Source organism: Streptopelia decaocto (assembly GCF_964273445.1).
Source record: "Streptopelia decaocto genome assembly, chromosome: 1".
Taxonomy (NCBI): Eukaryota; Metazoa; Chordata; class Aves; order Columbiformes; family Columbidae; genus Streptopelia; species Streptopelia decaocto.
In genome coordinates this window covers 69557721-69575656 of record NC_138663.1, presented here as the reverse complement: position 1 = coordinate 69575656, position 17936 = coordinate 69557721, and the positions used below count along the sequence as shown (strand labels likewise).

General features: G+C 36.9%; 1 protein-coding gene across 1 annotated transcript in view; it reads left to right on the top strand.

Annotated features, from left to right (window-relative positions):
• Window positions 1-17936, top strand: part of ANO2 (anoctamin 2) — a 180169-nt gene that overhangs the window by 40849 nt on the left and 121384 nt on the right. The window contains exon 9 of the mRNA XM_082052949.1: window positions 3500-3564. Within this exon, the coding sequence (XP_081909075.1) occupies window positions 3500-3564 (65 nt within the window). The remainder of the gene's footprint in view (window positions 1-3499; window positions 3565-17936) is intronic.

Here is a 17936-nt window from a genome sequence, read left to right as displayed (position 1 = left end):
TGCAGTCAATGAAAGCCCCTCTACTTCCTAAGATTGTTGACTGGAGTAAAGGAATTGCCCTGTTTAGTGTGATTTCTGCTGTAGAAAAAATATTTTTAAGAAAACTGTTGCACATCATCATAGCAATAACTCGTAATGAGTATGAACACTGACTTGATCTTTTTTTAAGCTTCTATTCCACTGGCAGCTTGTAGCCCTCCATTGCTAGAGATATGTTTGACACTGAGAAATACATAAGGACTTTGTTACCTACCTGGGAAAAACACTGTTGTCATATACTACAAGAGCATCCCTAGAATATTAGAAGCAGATTGGAAAATATTATTATAAAATTAGAGAATGTACTTCTTTTAAGGGAAACCGATAAAACCTAGTGAATTTTATTACAAAACTGTTTCTAAAATGCCTTTCAATTTAATAAATGTCTTGAAAGGAAGCACATTCCAGCTTCCAGATTAAGCTTAATCTTGTATAATTGTGTTGAGACAAAGGTTTAGTGTGGGCAGCACACATGAATGGAAATACTCATACCATAAACTCACCTTCAGTGCCTTGAAATCAGAATAACCAGTGCTATGACATAATGTCATAGCAACCTGTTCCTGAACTGACTGCAATTTTAAAAATACTTTTCTTTTTACACTTCAAATTCCAATCTACAGCTTTTCAGTAGTTATAATAATTGAATAGCTTTAACTTTCTTGATTTATATATTTCAGTGAAAGCATTTATTTGTAAGATAATTTATGGAAATATATGAAATTGTAAGTAATACTTTGAGACAATGGCAAGGATCGATTTTGAATAGGTAACCACAAGTATTCCTATAAAAATAACAACATGGCAGTCAGGGCAATCCTCTTCAACTCCTGTTGAAGCCAAAGGAAATTAAATCTCATCTCATAATTTCTTTCCAATGCCGCAAAGCACTTTGCAAGACTGTGCTCTATAGGAGCTCCATGCTCCTTAAAGCTCATTGCCAAATTCCCAACTCCTTCAGCAAGTGTAGGGTTTGCTTCCTGATCTATGAACAGAAAATACTTTGTATTGTACGAGTATTGCATGAGAGTATGCAATGGCGTAGCCCTGTTCACCTAAATGGTTGCAGTCTAGGTTTCATATTTTGAACAATAATACTGTGTCAGGCACATGTTTGCAGGATCCAGATCTTAATTGCTCACCTGATATTTATTCAGTTCTTTCACATAGCATCTGCAGGAGGAGAGGCATTATAATCAATAGAAAAATGTGACTGGAAAACCTCAAAATATGTCAAGATAACTCTGAAGTTCATCTAAAATTTCTCCACACTTATTTTAATTGTCCTGTTAACTTCATAAGATGGTGCAGTGTGCTGCTAGCTTTCAAAATGATGCAACTACTGATAATAGCAAAAACTAGATATACTTTGTTACTAACATCCTTTACAGCACTTCCATACTTGGATAACTCCATTGTGCAATAAATTATTATTTACTGGGAAAAAGTGCCATAGTTAATGAGCATCTATTTTATAGATAGAACTAAACAGTTTGCAACCTAGTCTGCAACTAAACCAATGAGTTCCACATATTAAACATTTTGAAAAAATTATATCTTACTATTTTAAAATTACTGATTTTTACTATCTTTCTTTGGAGTTTTTTTTTTTTTTTTCTGTTAAAGAAGAAAGAAAACAAATAATTATAAAATACTTTAACATCTCTGTAGAAGATCTCTGTATGTACCTGGCTCTGTACTCGTGTGCATGTGTTTCTTGGTTTGTAGCAACTAGCAACTTTAAAACATTGCCCAATCCCAGCCAAAGTTTACAGAAGAACAGAAGTCTCCATTGCTTCATATTAACTACAATTTCTATGAGACAGGTGAGGAACTGATATATGAGGTCTTCTCTTGGAGACCGAAGATATTCCACACAGAAGCTCATTTTCAAAACACAGTTTCATCACTATTCCAGTTTTACTAGGAATGATGTGGTGCCTTATTTTAAAGGATCTGACTGCACCTCTCATATGTTGCTCTTGTTTCGGATCCCCCTCCGCTTTTTTTTTTTTGAAAGTAGGATAAAAAGCATGACACCTGTCTTTTTGGATGATACAGATTTATATTCTATAAGTAGTGATGTAGTTAACTTAGTTTAATTTATCATCATATTCTGTCTATTTGCTTTTTTATGTTTTGATGCACTCCCTACTTCAAGAAATAATTTTCAACTAGCATGTTGTCTTAGACTGTGTACAGTCTTGTCACAGCATAGAACAGTGAAAGAAATGCAAACAATTCAGGTGGTTCCATAGAAAATTCCAGTCTTTTGTACAGGACTGCCCTGATTTTTATTTTCCTCTGATGATTAAATATGCTGAACAGTCATCTAACTTTGTTAGATCCTGCTGATGTTTCCTCTGGGTTTCTTTTGGTCTTCATGTAATTCTGGAAGGCTTCATCTTTTAATGTCTTTTCTGGATTATTAATAAATGCATACAGAGTTATAAAATGTCCCACTATTGAATTAACTCTTTTACCAAATTTTTAATTGCATGGCAATTTCTATCCAGCAGTTGGCTTTTGTTTCAGAACAATGTTATGTCTTTTGCACCATAATTACCAGTTTCCTTTACAGTCTCTTGTAAAGGAGTGTAAAATGTTTCTTTTTGAAAATTCAACAAAGTTGTGTCACATAGATCACAGCAAAGAAAGAAGGAATGAGGAAGACTATTCCAAGTTCCTTGCCTATTTTAGTTGAATGTATTGTGGTTAATATATCACAGGTCCTGAAATGTTTCCTTTTATCCCTGACTCTATTCCCACTGGATTTGTCCCATCATAAGAAGTTTTAGCAGAATTTGCACATTCCTCTGTGCTGTCTGTAAGCTGTGGATGAATTTGCATTTCCAACAGTAAATGTGTGAATTTTTGTGTCCACGTGCAGGATGAGGAGAGAAGGGGCTTTTATATGGGCCCTACTGGGTATGATAGCCTCAGGACCTGAGCAGGAGAGCAGGCTGTTTTGGCACACTTTTTACCTCTAGGTATATTTTTACATACCAGTTTATCAGTTTTGAACTCTTCTGCCAGTTTGGACCTGGAAACACTGGTTGGTACTTATCTATGGTGTGATTCCAGACATTAAATAGATTAAGTCACATTAAAAAGTCTCTGTAAATATGATTATTTCTAGCATCTTTCCAAAGATATCCATAGGACTATAGAATCTTTTCCTTTTGAGCCTTTCTGTTTAATATCACTATCTAATAAATGTAATGAGGAGGGAGTAGATATGTGGAGAAAGATGTGTGTACAGCATGCTCACATTGCTGGCTTGGTTGAAGTATTCCATAACTGAAAAATGTACTTGGGAGTTTGCACTGAAGTATGGGAAATGGCTTGTTTTGGTACATATATTTTTAACTCTTAGAAGATGTTTGTAAAAACAGATGCGAGCACGTGTTTTGAGTTAATTTTCTTTCTTTCTTTTTTTTTTTTTTCTTTTTTTATTCAGTTGCTGTATCGAGAATGGGCAAGATATGGAGTATTTTACAAGTTTCAGCCTATTCACCTTATAAGGTAATATGGACTTGCACAGAACACTAAGGAACCTCATTCTTAACTGATGCAGATTAATTAAGTTCCTTCCAGTTACTTCAGCAAATGAAACCTTGGGTTGATCAAAGCATCAAAAATAATGCTCTCACTGCTTTACTGTAGCTTTGATTATAGTTTACTGTTGTAAAAATACATTAAACAGTAATGTACCTCTGCTTCTGTATACTGCTTATTCCTGGAACAATGTCATACTTCAGATTAAAAAAAACCCCAACATTTAAAAAATAAGAATTTCCATTTGCACTGATGATTTTTTATTGGAAGTATGGTCACAAAGTCTGGTGAATAATGAAAAGCTGGTGTTCACATCATGAATCAGTGTGAAAGTATATGACAGTTTTGAAATTGATTTGATTTTTTTACTCCTGGTTTTACAAGTTTTATTCATCTGAACACATCCACATGTGTTCCTAGTGGTTTTTTTTAATATTTTGAATTTTGAGATTAAAAACATCAAAGTTGGGCTTAAAATAAGACAAAACAAAACTATAATGTTTTTAGAAGAATTTCCACCATGTATCTACAAGAAAGCCAAACCAAAACAATTTTTGTTGTATACTACAAATACTGAACAATGAGAAAAGGAAATGTTTGAGAAAACTGCTGACTTGAAATATTCTTACATAAGATAACTGTCTAGGAATAAATGAACTGTGATATTAACAAACATTAAAAAAAAAAGTCATTTCTGGATATTTTGTGTACATAAGAAAGATGACATTCATTAGTGTTTCCCTTTCAAATAATCTTAGGTGATCTGCCCCAGCATCATAACCTGCAAAAGCTGGTAATAGTAATATGGATAATCAGTAAACTTTGTAAAATATATTTATTGTATTTTGAGCTGAAGTTAAAATGCTATGTACTGTTTCTCAAAGTCTTAACCACTAGCTTCTAATGTGAGCAGAATTGCTCTTTATTGGGAGTGAGATGCTTCAAATTGGCACATAATATTGAGACCATCAAAGCTTACTGTGGTTCTGTAAGGCTTTGAAATTTCTTCTTTTTTGCTTTAAAGTATTTGTGCAGGATTTATATACCTTTTGAATACCAGTTTTTCCAGGCCAGGCTACAGTATGGAACAGGTAAATCAGAACTACATTAGAACACTTGTTATGTTATTAGCAAATATTACAAATGTTAAGTTAAACCATGTCTGCCTAGAGGAATTCTCAAGTTTTACCAGACCTGAGAGTTCAGCTGAATGACAAATAGAGCTACATCTGTTTACACTCCATCTTCATTTGTATTTTGCTGTCTCCATTATAATGTTTCACTATACTGATATGATTTCATAGAAATGATGTGGTTTAAACTTCTATGAGAAGGAAAAAGAAAGGACTAGACATGTGCAATTGATTCTTTGTTCCCAGAGATTATTTTTGTTGTTTTTGTCTTCCATACTTAGTTTGACTGTAAGTTTGACTGTTACCACTAAAATAAATGTGGCTTTTATTTTCTGAATAATGTCAAAGCTTTAGAGTATATATACCTGAAGAATTACCACCCTTTTCTTTCTGCAACTGAAAAAAATTTTTGTACGTCTGTACTGTGGGGAGGATTTGAGCTCAGTCTCAGTGTGGACACTTATTCCCTTGGCACACATCAGCCTCACTTCAAGGATTTTTATAATTTACTGTGACACTTCTTTCTGAGATTGATTAGATTATACTCAACTTTTGTTTTGGTTGTGGGAGCACTGTAACTTAACAAGTTTATATTCAAGCTTTGATGGACAGAAGAAATAGCATTTATTTTGCCTTATATTCAAAGCCTGTTCTGACTGATGTTTTCAAATACATGAACTGTAAGTATACTGCTTGAGTAATATTCACATCCCCAAATTAATTAGATTTTTTAGTGTAACCTTTAATACAACTTTTAACAGTGCAAATATTTTTAACTGTTTAATTTTTTAACTGTTTCACCTTTACCCAGTAAGAATATGAATTCGAACCATGCTTTAACCAAATTACCTGTTCCATACTACATACCTGTTCCAAATTACAGTTCCATACTACATATGGAACTGCAGAATTATTATAAATCATTCCCAGTGCCTCAGTTCCTTTCTTCTGGCCATAGAGCTGTTGACAGTTTCCAGGTGATTTTACACCAAAGGCAGGAGCTACATAGTTGTTATGCTCACTTTTGGTACAGACCAGGAGTTCTCTGAGGTCTCTTCTAAGGTCTGATAGCCTGAGGGACTGCTAACTTCATAGTCAATCTTAGAATATTTTCAAGTTCTTAAGAATGTAAAACCTAATAAAGGACCTAAAGGACCATTCGAATATTAGTGACAGTTCTATTCACCTCTGTGTCTTACTCTGTAAAAGTATTGTGCTCTGACTTCATGCACCTCTATGGACTACAGGGAACACTATTGTTTGTTTGTTTGTTTGTTTTTGTTTTTTGTTTGTTTGTTTTGTGAATTGGGAGATTCAGTTGTGAGTGAGGAGGGTTTCACCAAATGAGAACACAGGGAGTGTTACATATTTCTATTCTAGAGCAAAACAGTTTCAGTTAAAAACTTGAAGGGAGTATGTAGTGCAGATCATGTATGAATTGAGGGTTGTTTTGTAAAATCTTTACAGCACACAGTCTCTCGGAGCACATCCAGATATTAAATAACATTGTTTGAAACAAAGCCTGGCTAAGGCAGTACTTTATTTTCAAAAGCATATGCATGTCTAAATATAGTCATATGAATTCAGTTTTTGCCTTTCATGTACATCTATTTTCAACTCAGTTGAAGAGGACAATAAAAATTTTTGAGAAGGAAATTACAAAATATTTCCTAACAGATATCTTAGGCTAGAAGTGCTGAAAGAGTTTTACCTCCTCTTTCATTCACGCTTGAACTTGGAAGGCATGAATGACATATGAACAGCAGGGAATAAAATTGCAGAACTAGGATGTGCAGGGCCCTAGAGGTTTATCTGTTACACTTTTTTTTTTCCTCATACTAATTTAAATATTGATTTCTAGTAGAGAGTTTCTCTAGTGTAACTTTCTTGTAGGAATGTGCTTATCAACAGTAGTTCCTCTCAATCCAAATTTAAAAGATTCTATTAAAACATATCTATGGTTCATTGATTTTTTTTTCTATTTTGATGATGCTCTTTCCTCAAATGAATATAAGTTCAAACTCAGTTTTTAAAAATTTTTGCACTTAAAGCATTGTTAATTTCCTAAGGGGTAATACTGCTGTTGGTCCAGAGACAGGGAGGACACTCCCTGGGAGTTTATGAACCTGCATAAAGAAAACAGGTTTTATGATATTTTTAATAAATGTTTTATAAATCTATGTTGTTCAAAGTTTTAACTGTGAGATTCTAAAATGAATAGGTATTCAATAGGGACTTTTAGATGGCTCTAGATCTGCTCCCTGCTCAAAGCCAGGCTTGCTTGAAAACCAGATCAAGTTGCTCACAAGATTTGAAATCTCCAAGGATAGAGAGGACATGGCATCTCTGGGCACCCTTTCTAGTGCTGTGCCACACTCAGGGAAGAATTTTTTCCTGTTGTCCAGACCAAATTTTCCTTGGTACAGCCTACAGCCACTGTCTCTCCTCTTTTAGCAGTGCACCTGTAATGAGTTAGAGCAGGTCAAGAAAACATGCAGCAAGTATAAGAAATGCAATAGAATTTATAATGAATTATATTAATAGTTGAATGCAACTTTTGGCACTTAGGTCTAAATGACAGATGAAGTGAGTATGCTAAGGTTACTGATATTACAAACAGGTGGTTATCCTTTCAAGACAAAAGCTTACTTAACTCTTGGAAAACTGGCAAGTTATCTTCTTGGTGGACAACTTGAAGCACCTGCACATGAGAACCTGTGTATGAAGTAGAATTCCAGATAGGGGATGATCATCACAAAGGACAGATCCCCTTTTGTTGTCTTGTTATTAGTACAAAATTACCTTACCCAAGGGAAGTCAAGTAGAGCTAGCTCATTTTTCATTGTAGTGGAGGTTATTTTAATATTAGTGCTTCTAACAGGTCTCAGCTCATTATGACCTTCTAACCCATCTCATTCTCCATGTTTTTGTTTCTATTTCCTATTACTAGGACTTCACCTAACTTCACCTCATTATCTATAGCATGATTACTTTCAAAGCTCCAAGTGCATGTATATGCTTATCTTCCTGTAAAGCATAAAACTGGGAAGACATGGTCATTGTAAAGATTAAGACTATGTATACAATAACTCTTATTGCAGGCGTAGGTGGAAGAGTGCATTAACCAAAATATTATTTATAGTGTGTAGCATGTAAATCAAAACGGGAGTTTCTGTTACTCAAACTGTCTGTCTAATATATTTCTTCCTCACTATTTTTAACTATGTTTTTCTTTTGTATGGAAAATTGTTTCAACTTTGTGTGTAATGAATTCTGGCCCTTCATTGCAGTGTGCCCACGTTGAACCTGCTCTTGACCAAACAGTCCCCAGTTCCCCTCTGTTCCTGCATTTGAATTTCATTTTCCCAAAGCAGAACATCCTGTAGCTTTCTCTTCCTGGCAGTTTTTAAAGTGGTGACAGACCTATGACATTCTGAATTTCTATTGTCCTGGTTCTGGATACTGTTGCCCCACTTTCAGTGTTTTGGAGCTTCTGTAGTGCAGCGTTCAATGTAAGCAATCAGTCCCCAAAAGCGTTATTACTGGTTTGCCTTTTTTTCCTTTTAACTTATTTCTTCAGTCTTCACCACAAAAGCCTAATTGGTTCTATCTGCTTATGCTACTTTGGATAGCATAGTTTTGAAGGAGCAATGAAGTAAGAAAGAGAGTTCTACTGAAATGGTGTTTTTACTGTCTTTGGAGATAAGTGTTTCTTCCCTAGCAAAAGTGTGGCTAAAAGATCAGTTTCTGGTACAGCATTCCCCTAACTGTGGCCATGTATCTTACTTAATACATTAGCAAAACACTGCTTCTTTCACCACTGTCCTTTGTAGTAACATCTTCATCTCTGGAGAGAGAACATTTGTCTCCACACGCTGTCTAGGGGTCTAAGAACTTGAAAATAAATGTCTGCAGTGCCCTCTGTAATTCATGAAGTACACTCAAATATTTTTCAGTCATTGTTTATGATAACTTTGTGATTATTGATCCTCAAAGTGCAGATTCTCTTGTATGTTTTATTTCCTCAGGTTACTTGTCACTCTTCTGGTGGTACTGTGAATTAACCTAATCAAACATCCAATCTTTATTTTTTATGCAATGTAACTACTTTGGCAGAAAGCAACTGTGTGATTTGTGGTTATCTCACAGGGATTGAACAGTCCTCTGTAATGCTTGCCTCAGAGCTAAGCAGGATCAGCACAGACTAATATTTTGGAATGGATCTATATGTAGTGCCCCACTCTGTAGTGGGGTGCCTGACCCAGCAGATCAGTCTTGCAACAAATACCTATATATTTTTTGAAAGCCATGTCTCAAGCCAAGAACAGTGAGACCTCTGTCCCATATACAGCCAGCAGACTGAGAGCAGGGAGGTCCCTTCACACCTTCCCTCTGCAAGCCTTACCTGATTATCACCAGCTTTCATAATGCTGCAGAGATGAAAGAAAACATCATGGTAGATGTGCAGGGTAATATACAGTTCCTAATGCCTGGAGAATAGTTATGTTAGGATATTTTCTCTCTACTGAAACAATTGCAAGGTCAGGTGGTTATGTGCTACCTTCTGAGTAAGACATCAGAGCACAGGGTCTGTGCATTCTTACAACAAGGAGCTTTTCTCTACCTGACATTTTGATTCCTTAATTAACAGAAATGCCTTTTCAGTTGAAACCAAGCATGTTTCAGGCTTACCCATTGATGATTTTTTTTTATAGCCTCTTTTCTTCATTGTGTGACAGTGGGATGCTCCTCATTTTTTGGGATTGCCTTTCCCTTCGAAGGACGAGTAAACTTGCTTTCTTTCTGGATATTAGTGATCAGTGTGTTCAGAATGCTGTGCTTTTCCCCTTAGTCTGGTGAATTACTGTAGCATTCTTCTGAGACTACTCTGATTCAAGGGATCCTGGAGATGGCCCTGTTATGGTGTGGTAAAAAAGAGTTCTTGGTAAAAAATTCAATGACTCAGCTCCCATTCAGAAATATGGGAACACTATACAACTCTTTCCTGACTGTCTTTAGCAGGCATATCTTCAACATTCACAAAGATGTTGAGGCTACATGCAGGGAATTCTTTATTAAGAAAAAGAAAAAAAGAGCTTTAAGCCTGGGAAAGTGCAGTAATCAAACATAGCATAAAGTAGAAAAATGCCCATGAGCTCTGCCAGTAACTTTGGCAGTAGACCATCTAACTCCTTTTCAAACCACTGTTGAGAACATGCCTAAGGCAATAATCTGAGTGTATCTTCTCACTGTAATCCTTTTGCATTTTGAGTTCAACATCTTTTTATAGTTCCAAAGAACTCTACAACAAAGATTCAGTCCCAACATGGGTATGTTCATCTTATAGTTCATCATCGTTAAAGCAGTAGATACAGTGGGAAGTGCTGTGCCAGGATCCACTCAGCCTTGATGTCTTTTGTGCCAGTTTGGGCAGCAGAGACCTTCCTGGAGGGAGTCAGAAGGTGGGAACTTAGTGCATAGTCTTAGCTGTTGAGAAAGGAACGCTTTCTCCATCGTTATAATTCTTTCCCCTTTCCAGTGTCTCTGTGAGCTCATTACCCCTCCTGACCTCAGTTTATTTATGAACGGACTTTTTTATCATGCCATGCATCCACTAAATGGTCTACATATTAGATGCTTGATGCTAGGACAGACTTTTCATCTGCAGTTCTATGGAGTTCCCATTCAGCTCCTGGAACTTCTAATCACAGGACTTACATGAGTGTTCCAGCCTCTGTTTATTGCAAAGCAGAGGGGTTTTCCTCATGATGCATAAATCACTGAAGAATTTATATTGAATTATTCTACTGGGTGCAGGCCTGTAGCTAGGGTGAGATGATTTACTTACAGCTCTGGATTTCATAGACTTTGCCAGCCCTGCAGGAAGTGGTTCTCTCTTTGTCTGTTTTGGCAAGAGCTTGGTCTTATTTATTGGTGCTTGTATGAGAGATGGAATTTTAAAGCAGTAAGCTCATATTGCAGTGCTGAGGAAAAACAGATCCCTGCTTTCTGATAAACATAATTCCCAGGCTTCAGGCCACTGTGTGAGCACTAAGATACTCATTACCATCCAGATATCTCACTCCTTCAGTGGAATTTTCAAAAACCAGATCCAGCAAAAGTTATGCACTTCTACGTGAGGACTTGTGCAAAGCCAAGGTTCTGAAGATTGAGGTTGTTTCCACGCAGCTTCCTGGTGCCTGTCCCTTGGATTGTGTAGTTTTGTAGGCATCTAGAATTCTGTTTTATCTGTGTGCAGAACTGGCTCAGACTAAATTCCATAGTGCCTGTATGACGCCTTAAACATCACAGCCAGAAACTTCTATTTTTTAATGGATTTGAGTGATACGTCCCAATCCAACAGGTACCTTTAGAGGTCATATCAGTGTATTTTGATAGGAAATTGAAGTTTGTTGTTTTAAACTGGAGAAGCAAAAAACAGAGGTGGGAGGCCACACTGAAACAAAAGAGAAAGTCCTGCACATTTTTAAACATAAGCATGAAAATACTTGTAGGCATCTAGGAGGCATCTAAAGGTGCATATGGCTTGGAACTGCAGGAAGGAGAAAACTGTTGCTGCGTTTGGGTGGTTATAGTTCTGTTTATCTGTCTTGTAAAACTGTTCTTGACATCTTAATCTCAGTAGAAAGTTCTGTCTATGGCATACTGGGGTGAAAGGAGGTCCTTTTCTGACTCCTTTAGCACTAGAAAGGAGTTAAGACCAATCCTTGTCATTTGCTTTAAAGGTATACCCTAATAGTAAGATGCTTGGTATGAGGGTCCCAGCTGTCTCTGTACAAAAGTTACATTAGAACAGATCATAGTTTTGTCCGATCCAGTAACCTGTTTCCAACAGTGGACCAAACAAAGATAGCAAGAGAAGAGATTAAAAACTGGGCTCCATGTAACAATTATGCCCAGAAAATACCCACATGAAGGTTGTCAGCATGAGAAATCTCTGAACTTCCACAGTCAGTAAAAAGAACAGAAAAACAAACATCTTAATGCAATATTTGAGCAAGCGATTACTGCTGTTGTGCATTATTGTCTTAGTGGAATAGTTGCATTTGAAGTGCTCAAAGATTACAGAATCACAGAATGGTTGAGGTTGGTGGGGACCTATGGACATCATCTGGTCCAAACTGCTGCTGAAACAGGGCCATCCAGAAACAGTTTCCCAGGACTATGGCTAGATAATTTTTTAATATTTCTAAGAAGGGTGACGCCACAGGTTCCTTGGGCAACCTATTTCAGTGCTGTGGCCCTCATAGCACCAAACTGTTTCCTGATGTTCAGATGAACCTCCTGTGCTTCAGTTTGTGCCCATTGCCTGCTGTTCTGTCACTGGGAACTGCTGTAAAGAGCCTGACTCCATCCTCTTTGCACCTTCCCTTCAGGTATTTGCATACATTAATAAGATCACCCTTGAGCCTTCTCCAGGCAAGAGAGTTTCAGCTGTCTCAGCTTTTCCTCATATGTGAGGTACCCCAGTCCCTTAATCACCCTTTTGGCCCTTCACTGGTCTTTCTCCAGTATGTCCATGTCTCTCGTAATGAGGAGCTCGGTACTGGGTGCAGTACTCCACTGTGGCTTCACCATTGCTGAGCAGAGAGGAGGGATCACCTCCCTTAACAGGACTGGACCCAATATTGACCCCTGGGGTACACCACTAGTCACTGACTTCCAACGAGACTTTGTTCCACTGACACCACCCTCCGGGCCCAGCCATTCAGACAGTTTTCTATACGCTTCACTGTCTGCTCATCAAGCCCGTACATCAACAGCTACTCTATGAGGATCTTACGGGAAACTTGCTGAGTCCAAGTAGACATTATTTACTTCTCTCCCTCAGCTAACAGGTCAGTCACTTCATCATAGAAGTTTATGAAGTTGGTCAAGCATGACTTCCCCTTGGTGAAGCTGTGCTGTCTACTCCTGATGATATTCTCATTTTTAATGTGCCTGAAAATGGTTTCCAGGCTTAGCTGCTCCATCACTTTCCCTAGGACTGAGGTGAGGCAGAGCAGGCTGTAGTTCCCTGGGTTCTCTTTCTTGTCCTTCTTGAAGATGGGGGTGACATATGTTTTCCTCCAGTCTTTGGGGACTTCTTCCAGTTACCATCATCAATGTAAGATTATCGAGAGTGGTTTTGCAATGACATCTACCAGCTCCCTCAGCAGTCGTGGATGCATCCCTTTAGGGCCTATAGACTTACGTATGTTCAGTTTGCTTCAGCATTCCCTAACCTGATCCTCTTTCACCAAGACTATATCTTCCTTTCTTCAACCTTCCCCCCTGATCTCTGGGACATGGGATTACTGAAGGCCTGAAAGACAATTATCCAGAAACTCTTGCATGCATTTAACTTACAGGTTGCATCTGAATGTGTTTTGTTTGCCTTTCCATTTATCACAGTCTCAGAAGTCTTGAGGACTAGCAGTTTAAATTTTAGTTAAACAAGAAAGTTCTGTAACTCTCTTATTGTCTCAAAGTGCCAAGAGGCAAGCCTTGTTATCTCAAGGTGTACAGTAATACTGTGACTAAAAAAAAAGAATTTATTATACTTGTCTTTTATTGGAAGTTATACATCTGTTTATTAGCCACTAGATGGTGCCTATCTGACAATGCTAATACAGTGCAAGTACTTAAAAGTACTTACTAAAACAAATACATGAAATGAATTCAAACTGTGTAGTAAAGCTTAGCTATGTTAAATTGAAAAGCCAGAAAGCTTCCATGAAATATTAGTTACTATAAATCAAAGATATTTATGAAAAAAGTTAGTATTTGAGTTTCAAACTCTGTTAACTTAGATGATGAAAATCATGCAAATGGTCTTGTGAAAACTAAAGATTAGGAACATGATAAAGTATCAGTGACCTCACATTTATTCAAGGTAAGAACTTGGGCAAATACTTTATTTGCAAGTAAAGAAAAGCCAGAAAAACAAGTCATAATAAGTGTTAAAAAATAGGATGAAAGAGATAAGGTAACTTCCATGCTAGTCTAAAGGAAAGGCCGAACCACTGTATCATATTAAATAGGTTACATTTTATTTTTAAGAGCTTTTAGAGTGTATTATGAGAGTAAATCTTATATATAACTGAATGGATTATTTGTTTCTTATATAGAGCATCACTTGATGTGTCGAGGTTTTTATGAAGTGAAAGTGTAGTCCTTTCCTTATAGGAACCTCTGTTGACTTACACTGGTATTGACTCAGCCTCAGGTAGTCAGACCACCTGCTGTGTATTTTTAATTTGCTAGGTTTGGAGGGTTGCTGACATATTTAAGTGCTAAAGTATGCTAAAGAATAAAGTTAAGAAAGTTAAAGAGAGATACTCAGTGTACATAGGTTGTCTTATGGATGAGTTCTTAGAAGTGACAGGACAAACACTGCATTATTAGTCTTGCTGAAAATGTCTCTTTTCAGTAAGATGTTCTGTTGCTGCTACAGTTTCAGAGACACATAGAACTTTTGTAGCCAAAGAACATGACAGGAAAATCCAGGCATCAACAGAATAATGTAATCAGGCACTTCATACTTTTAAACACTGCATGAGGCTAAGGACTGTGACTATTGCACCTAAAGTGCTATGTAGGAGTACATTACTCTTTTTATGTTCCTGAAAACGATGTTCTCTTTGTGTCTGGCTCTCTGATAAAAGGTTTCTTTAACCATGGGGATCTGGAAATTTACAAAGGCCATGCAAAAATCCCAAAATGCTCTGTAGAAGCACTGAAGCTTTGTATTCTCTCATAACAGAGGGGAGAATGCAGATACAGTACTTCTGACTAACCAGCATCTTGTTGCTTGCTTATAGAGTTGGTAGGTAGTCAACCTTAATTTCTGTCTCAGCCACATTACATCTACTTATTATGTTTCTATTATTCTTTGTACTACAGTCAGCAAAAAAAAGGCTTTTTTTCAGCTTCTAATCCATCACCACAAATTATGTCCTTTCAGTTGTATTCTGACAGTTTCTTGGAATGGAAGCATTAAGGTTTGTGAATCTATGAAGCTCAGTGAGTGGCTTGTCACTGTTTTATTTCTTTACTAGGTAAAGTTTGATCTTCTGCTATTTTAAATTGCAGTTAATACACAAATTCTGTGGTTTTTATTCTAGATACTTTTCCCAGGCTTTTGAAGAAATTAAAATTTGAGAACGTGATATTACTTTCTTCTGCACAGATCACGTTCTCCCTAAACAGTACCCTGTTACTGTGTTGGATAATATATATTTGTTAAGAACCAAGAGACTAAGGGAAAACATACTTCTACATCTAAGTGAATTTCAAAATTACTGTTCTCTGAGGAGTTGCGATACTTTGACAGTGGTCCTTTTTTTTTTTTTTTTTTTTTTTGTCCTATAATAGGTGACAAATAATATTTCAAAGAGCCTTGTGAGAAAAAAATATCTGTGGCTGGTATAATCTGTAATTTAAGGAGGTTTGGCTCCAGACTTCAGGTGACAGTGAACACTTGTTAACTAATGTTTTCAAACAAGAACTTTAAATATAAGGGCTTGATTAAATGGGTCTTGTGGCACCTTGTTTTGTTCTGCTTTGATGCAAAAAGGGTCTGATTCATAGTTTCTCTGTTGGTCTTCGGTGAATGCTCTCAGACAGAAACACTGCAGATGACTCAGTCTATCACTTGCTAGAGAAAGCTAGCAGAGTATGAAACCTTGTATAGAGTTCAAAAGACGTGCCATAACTCTGAACTTGTTTCCAGGTCTTACCAATCTTGTCCCAAGTGTTCTAAAGTGAATGAGGCACATTTGCAGATGTGGCCACAAACATGAAGGACAGAGCTAGCTTTTAGCATTTAGGGTTTGATTTAGGGTTCTTGCATTGGCTTATCAACTATTTTCACGAACACCCTCATAAGCACTCTCTACTGGAAAGTCTTGATCGTTTTCTCTAGTTTAGGGAAAACCATGCACTCTCACCTTGGACAGAAGTTCCTTTCTTTGTTTTCTGTAGGCAGAACCAGTCAACCTTTTTAATGGACTTCTTCTTTCTTGCTTCAGACTTAGATGCATTGTAATTTAGCTGAGGTTCTGTAGTTGTTTTTCTTCTCCTCTTAATATTTTACTATAAAAAGTTTTTAAGTCTCTTGGCAAGTTGTTCCAAGGGGCTAGTCTTCTGCCAGAAGCCTTTCTTGGCTTCCATTTTGCTCCATTTGGTGCACTCTCTGTATATCTAGATTTAGTACTGATATGTTTCTTCTTGGGACTGTCTGGACAGAACATGTGTGTATATGATGTCAGGCACAAACATGGTAGAAATCTCTAGGATCTCTAGATGTGCAACAGCCTCACTGCTGCTGCTGAGCTGTAATTCCACCCAGGTGTCCCAGATGGTTGTAATAAATGCTTGAATCCTGCCCTGGGAAAATTTTCAAGTGGAGAAAAAATGACAAATACAGAGAAGTCTGGACACAGGCAGCTGTACCTGGAGTGAAATGGTGGGGTATAAAGAGATGTTATGTCCTGCTCCTGATTCTGTTGTAGTAACTGGAGTTTTCTCTATATTTAAACAGTCTTAAAAGTAGCTCTGGTAGAAGAGGTGGTCTGACATGAATCTATACTTTTAGAGGACTACTTGTCCTTTCTCCTGACAGTAGAAATACCAGAACTTTGTCAACAATCTGTGTGAATAAGTTTATTTTGAAGGCGTAAGTAATATATATGACTTATTTGACCATTTGCACAGAGGAAAGCCTGCCCAATAAATAGCTGTAAATCAGTTTAGTTTTGCATAGAAGCTATTGCACAGAAACTATTCCACCACCATAGGCGTGGTTGAATGAATTGTGGCAAATGCGAAATAACAGCTGGCCTAGAATGCTGTGTGGAAATGAAAAAACTGAAGAGTTTGGAACAGATTTTCCAGTTAGGTGATTCAGTGTCCACAGTGTCTTTTCCTTGCTTTTTAAACTTTGTTCCTGAACGATTCCAGAGTTCTTTCCAGTGTGTGTCACAAACCACATGCTTTATTCACATTCCAGGTATCCCACACTTACTTTTGCAGTCAAAAACTAAGCGTTTGTGTTTGTTGTTGTTGTAGTTGTTCTTGTTTTGTGGGTTTTTTTTGTTTTGGTTTTTGTTTGTTTGTTTGTTTTTTTTTTTCTTTGTTCTTTCTCCCCACTTCCTAAATCTTAGTCTATTTATAAATTTCACAACTTGGCATAGAAGCACTGTGACCAACATGCAAGTAGAGAGTTTAATTATTAGTTATTCTTTTTGATGTTGGTTTGGCAGTCAGACAGACAGAAGTGCATTGCAGATGTCTGATTCAAGTGTTATATGGGTGAAGCAGAGGGAATTGAGTAAACATTTTTACTGCAGTCTTTCCAATACTTATTCGAACTCTGCCATGAGAGGGAATGTGCTTTCTACAGGTGACTTTTGATGTTTTGTGGGGTTTTTATTTAATGCTGTTTCTTATCATTTTCTTGTTCTTGGGAAATTATTAAAAAAAAAAGTGATTTTGTTCAGCTTCTGAAGAAGTTATTGATGATTTGGTCAAATCTTTCCTTAGAGACATGATTCTTACTGAAGAGAACTTAGTGCTTGGTAGGTGGCCATTTAACCAGCATTCAAAAACTCTTCCAAAAAGAAAGGTACAAAATTCCACCTTAGACTTTAACAGCACACAGAACAAAATGCTTGGCTGCTGCTTTTGAAAGGAGTGGTGCATAATTATTATCAAAGCCATTTGCCCCTTGCTTTGGATGAAAACTGCTGCCCTCATCGCATATGTGTATATAAAGGGCCATTTCTCTACATTAGAATACAATTAATGTGGAAATAAAGCTCATGCAATGCAGTGAGCATACTTTTTTCGTGACACTTTGTAGTGGGTTATCCACAAGCACACTTTGGAAAGGATTAGTCCTCAGCTTTGTCTGGATATATGTGAACTGGATGTGAGTTAGCTACCAACAGAGGGCAAAACTCTAACCTCAGTTCACTGTTTCCAGGCCAGCATAAATAATGAGCAATTCATGGAGTATGATAGAGACTGGTTTTATCACAATGTAAATGAGAGAATATGTCAACATCTTGGTGTAAATATACAAAAAATTGTCAAAATTCCTTTTCTTGATATATATCTTACTCTACCCTGGAAGAACATGTTTTTCACCTCTTCATTCATTACAATTTTTTTTTTTTTTTTCCTTTTAGTGTGAAAATATAG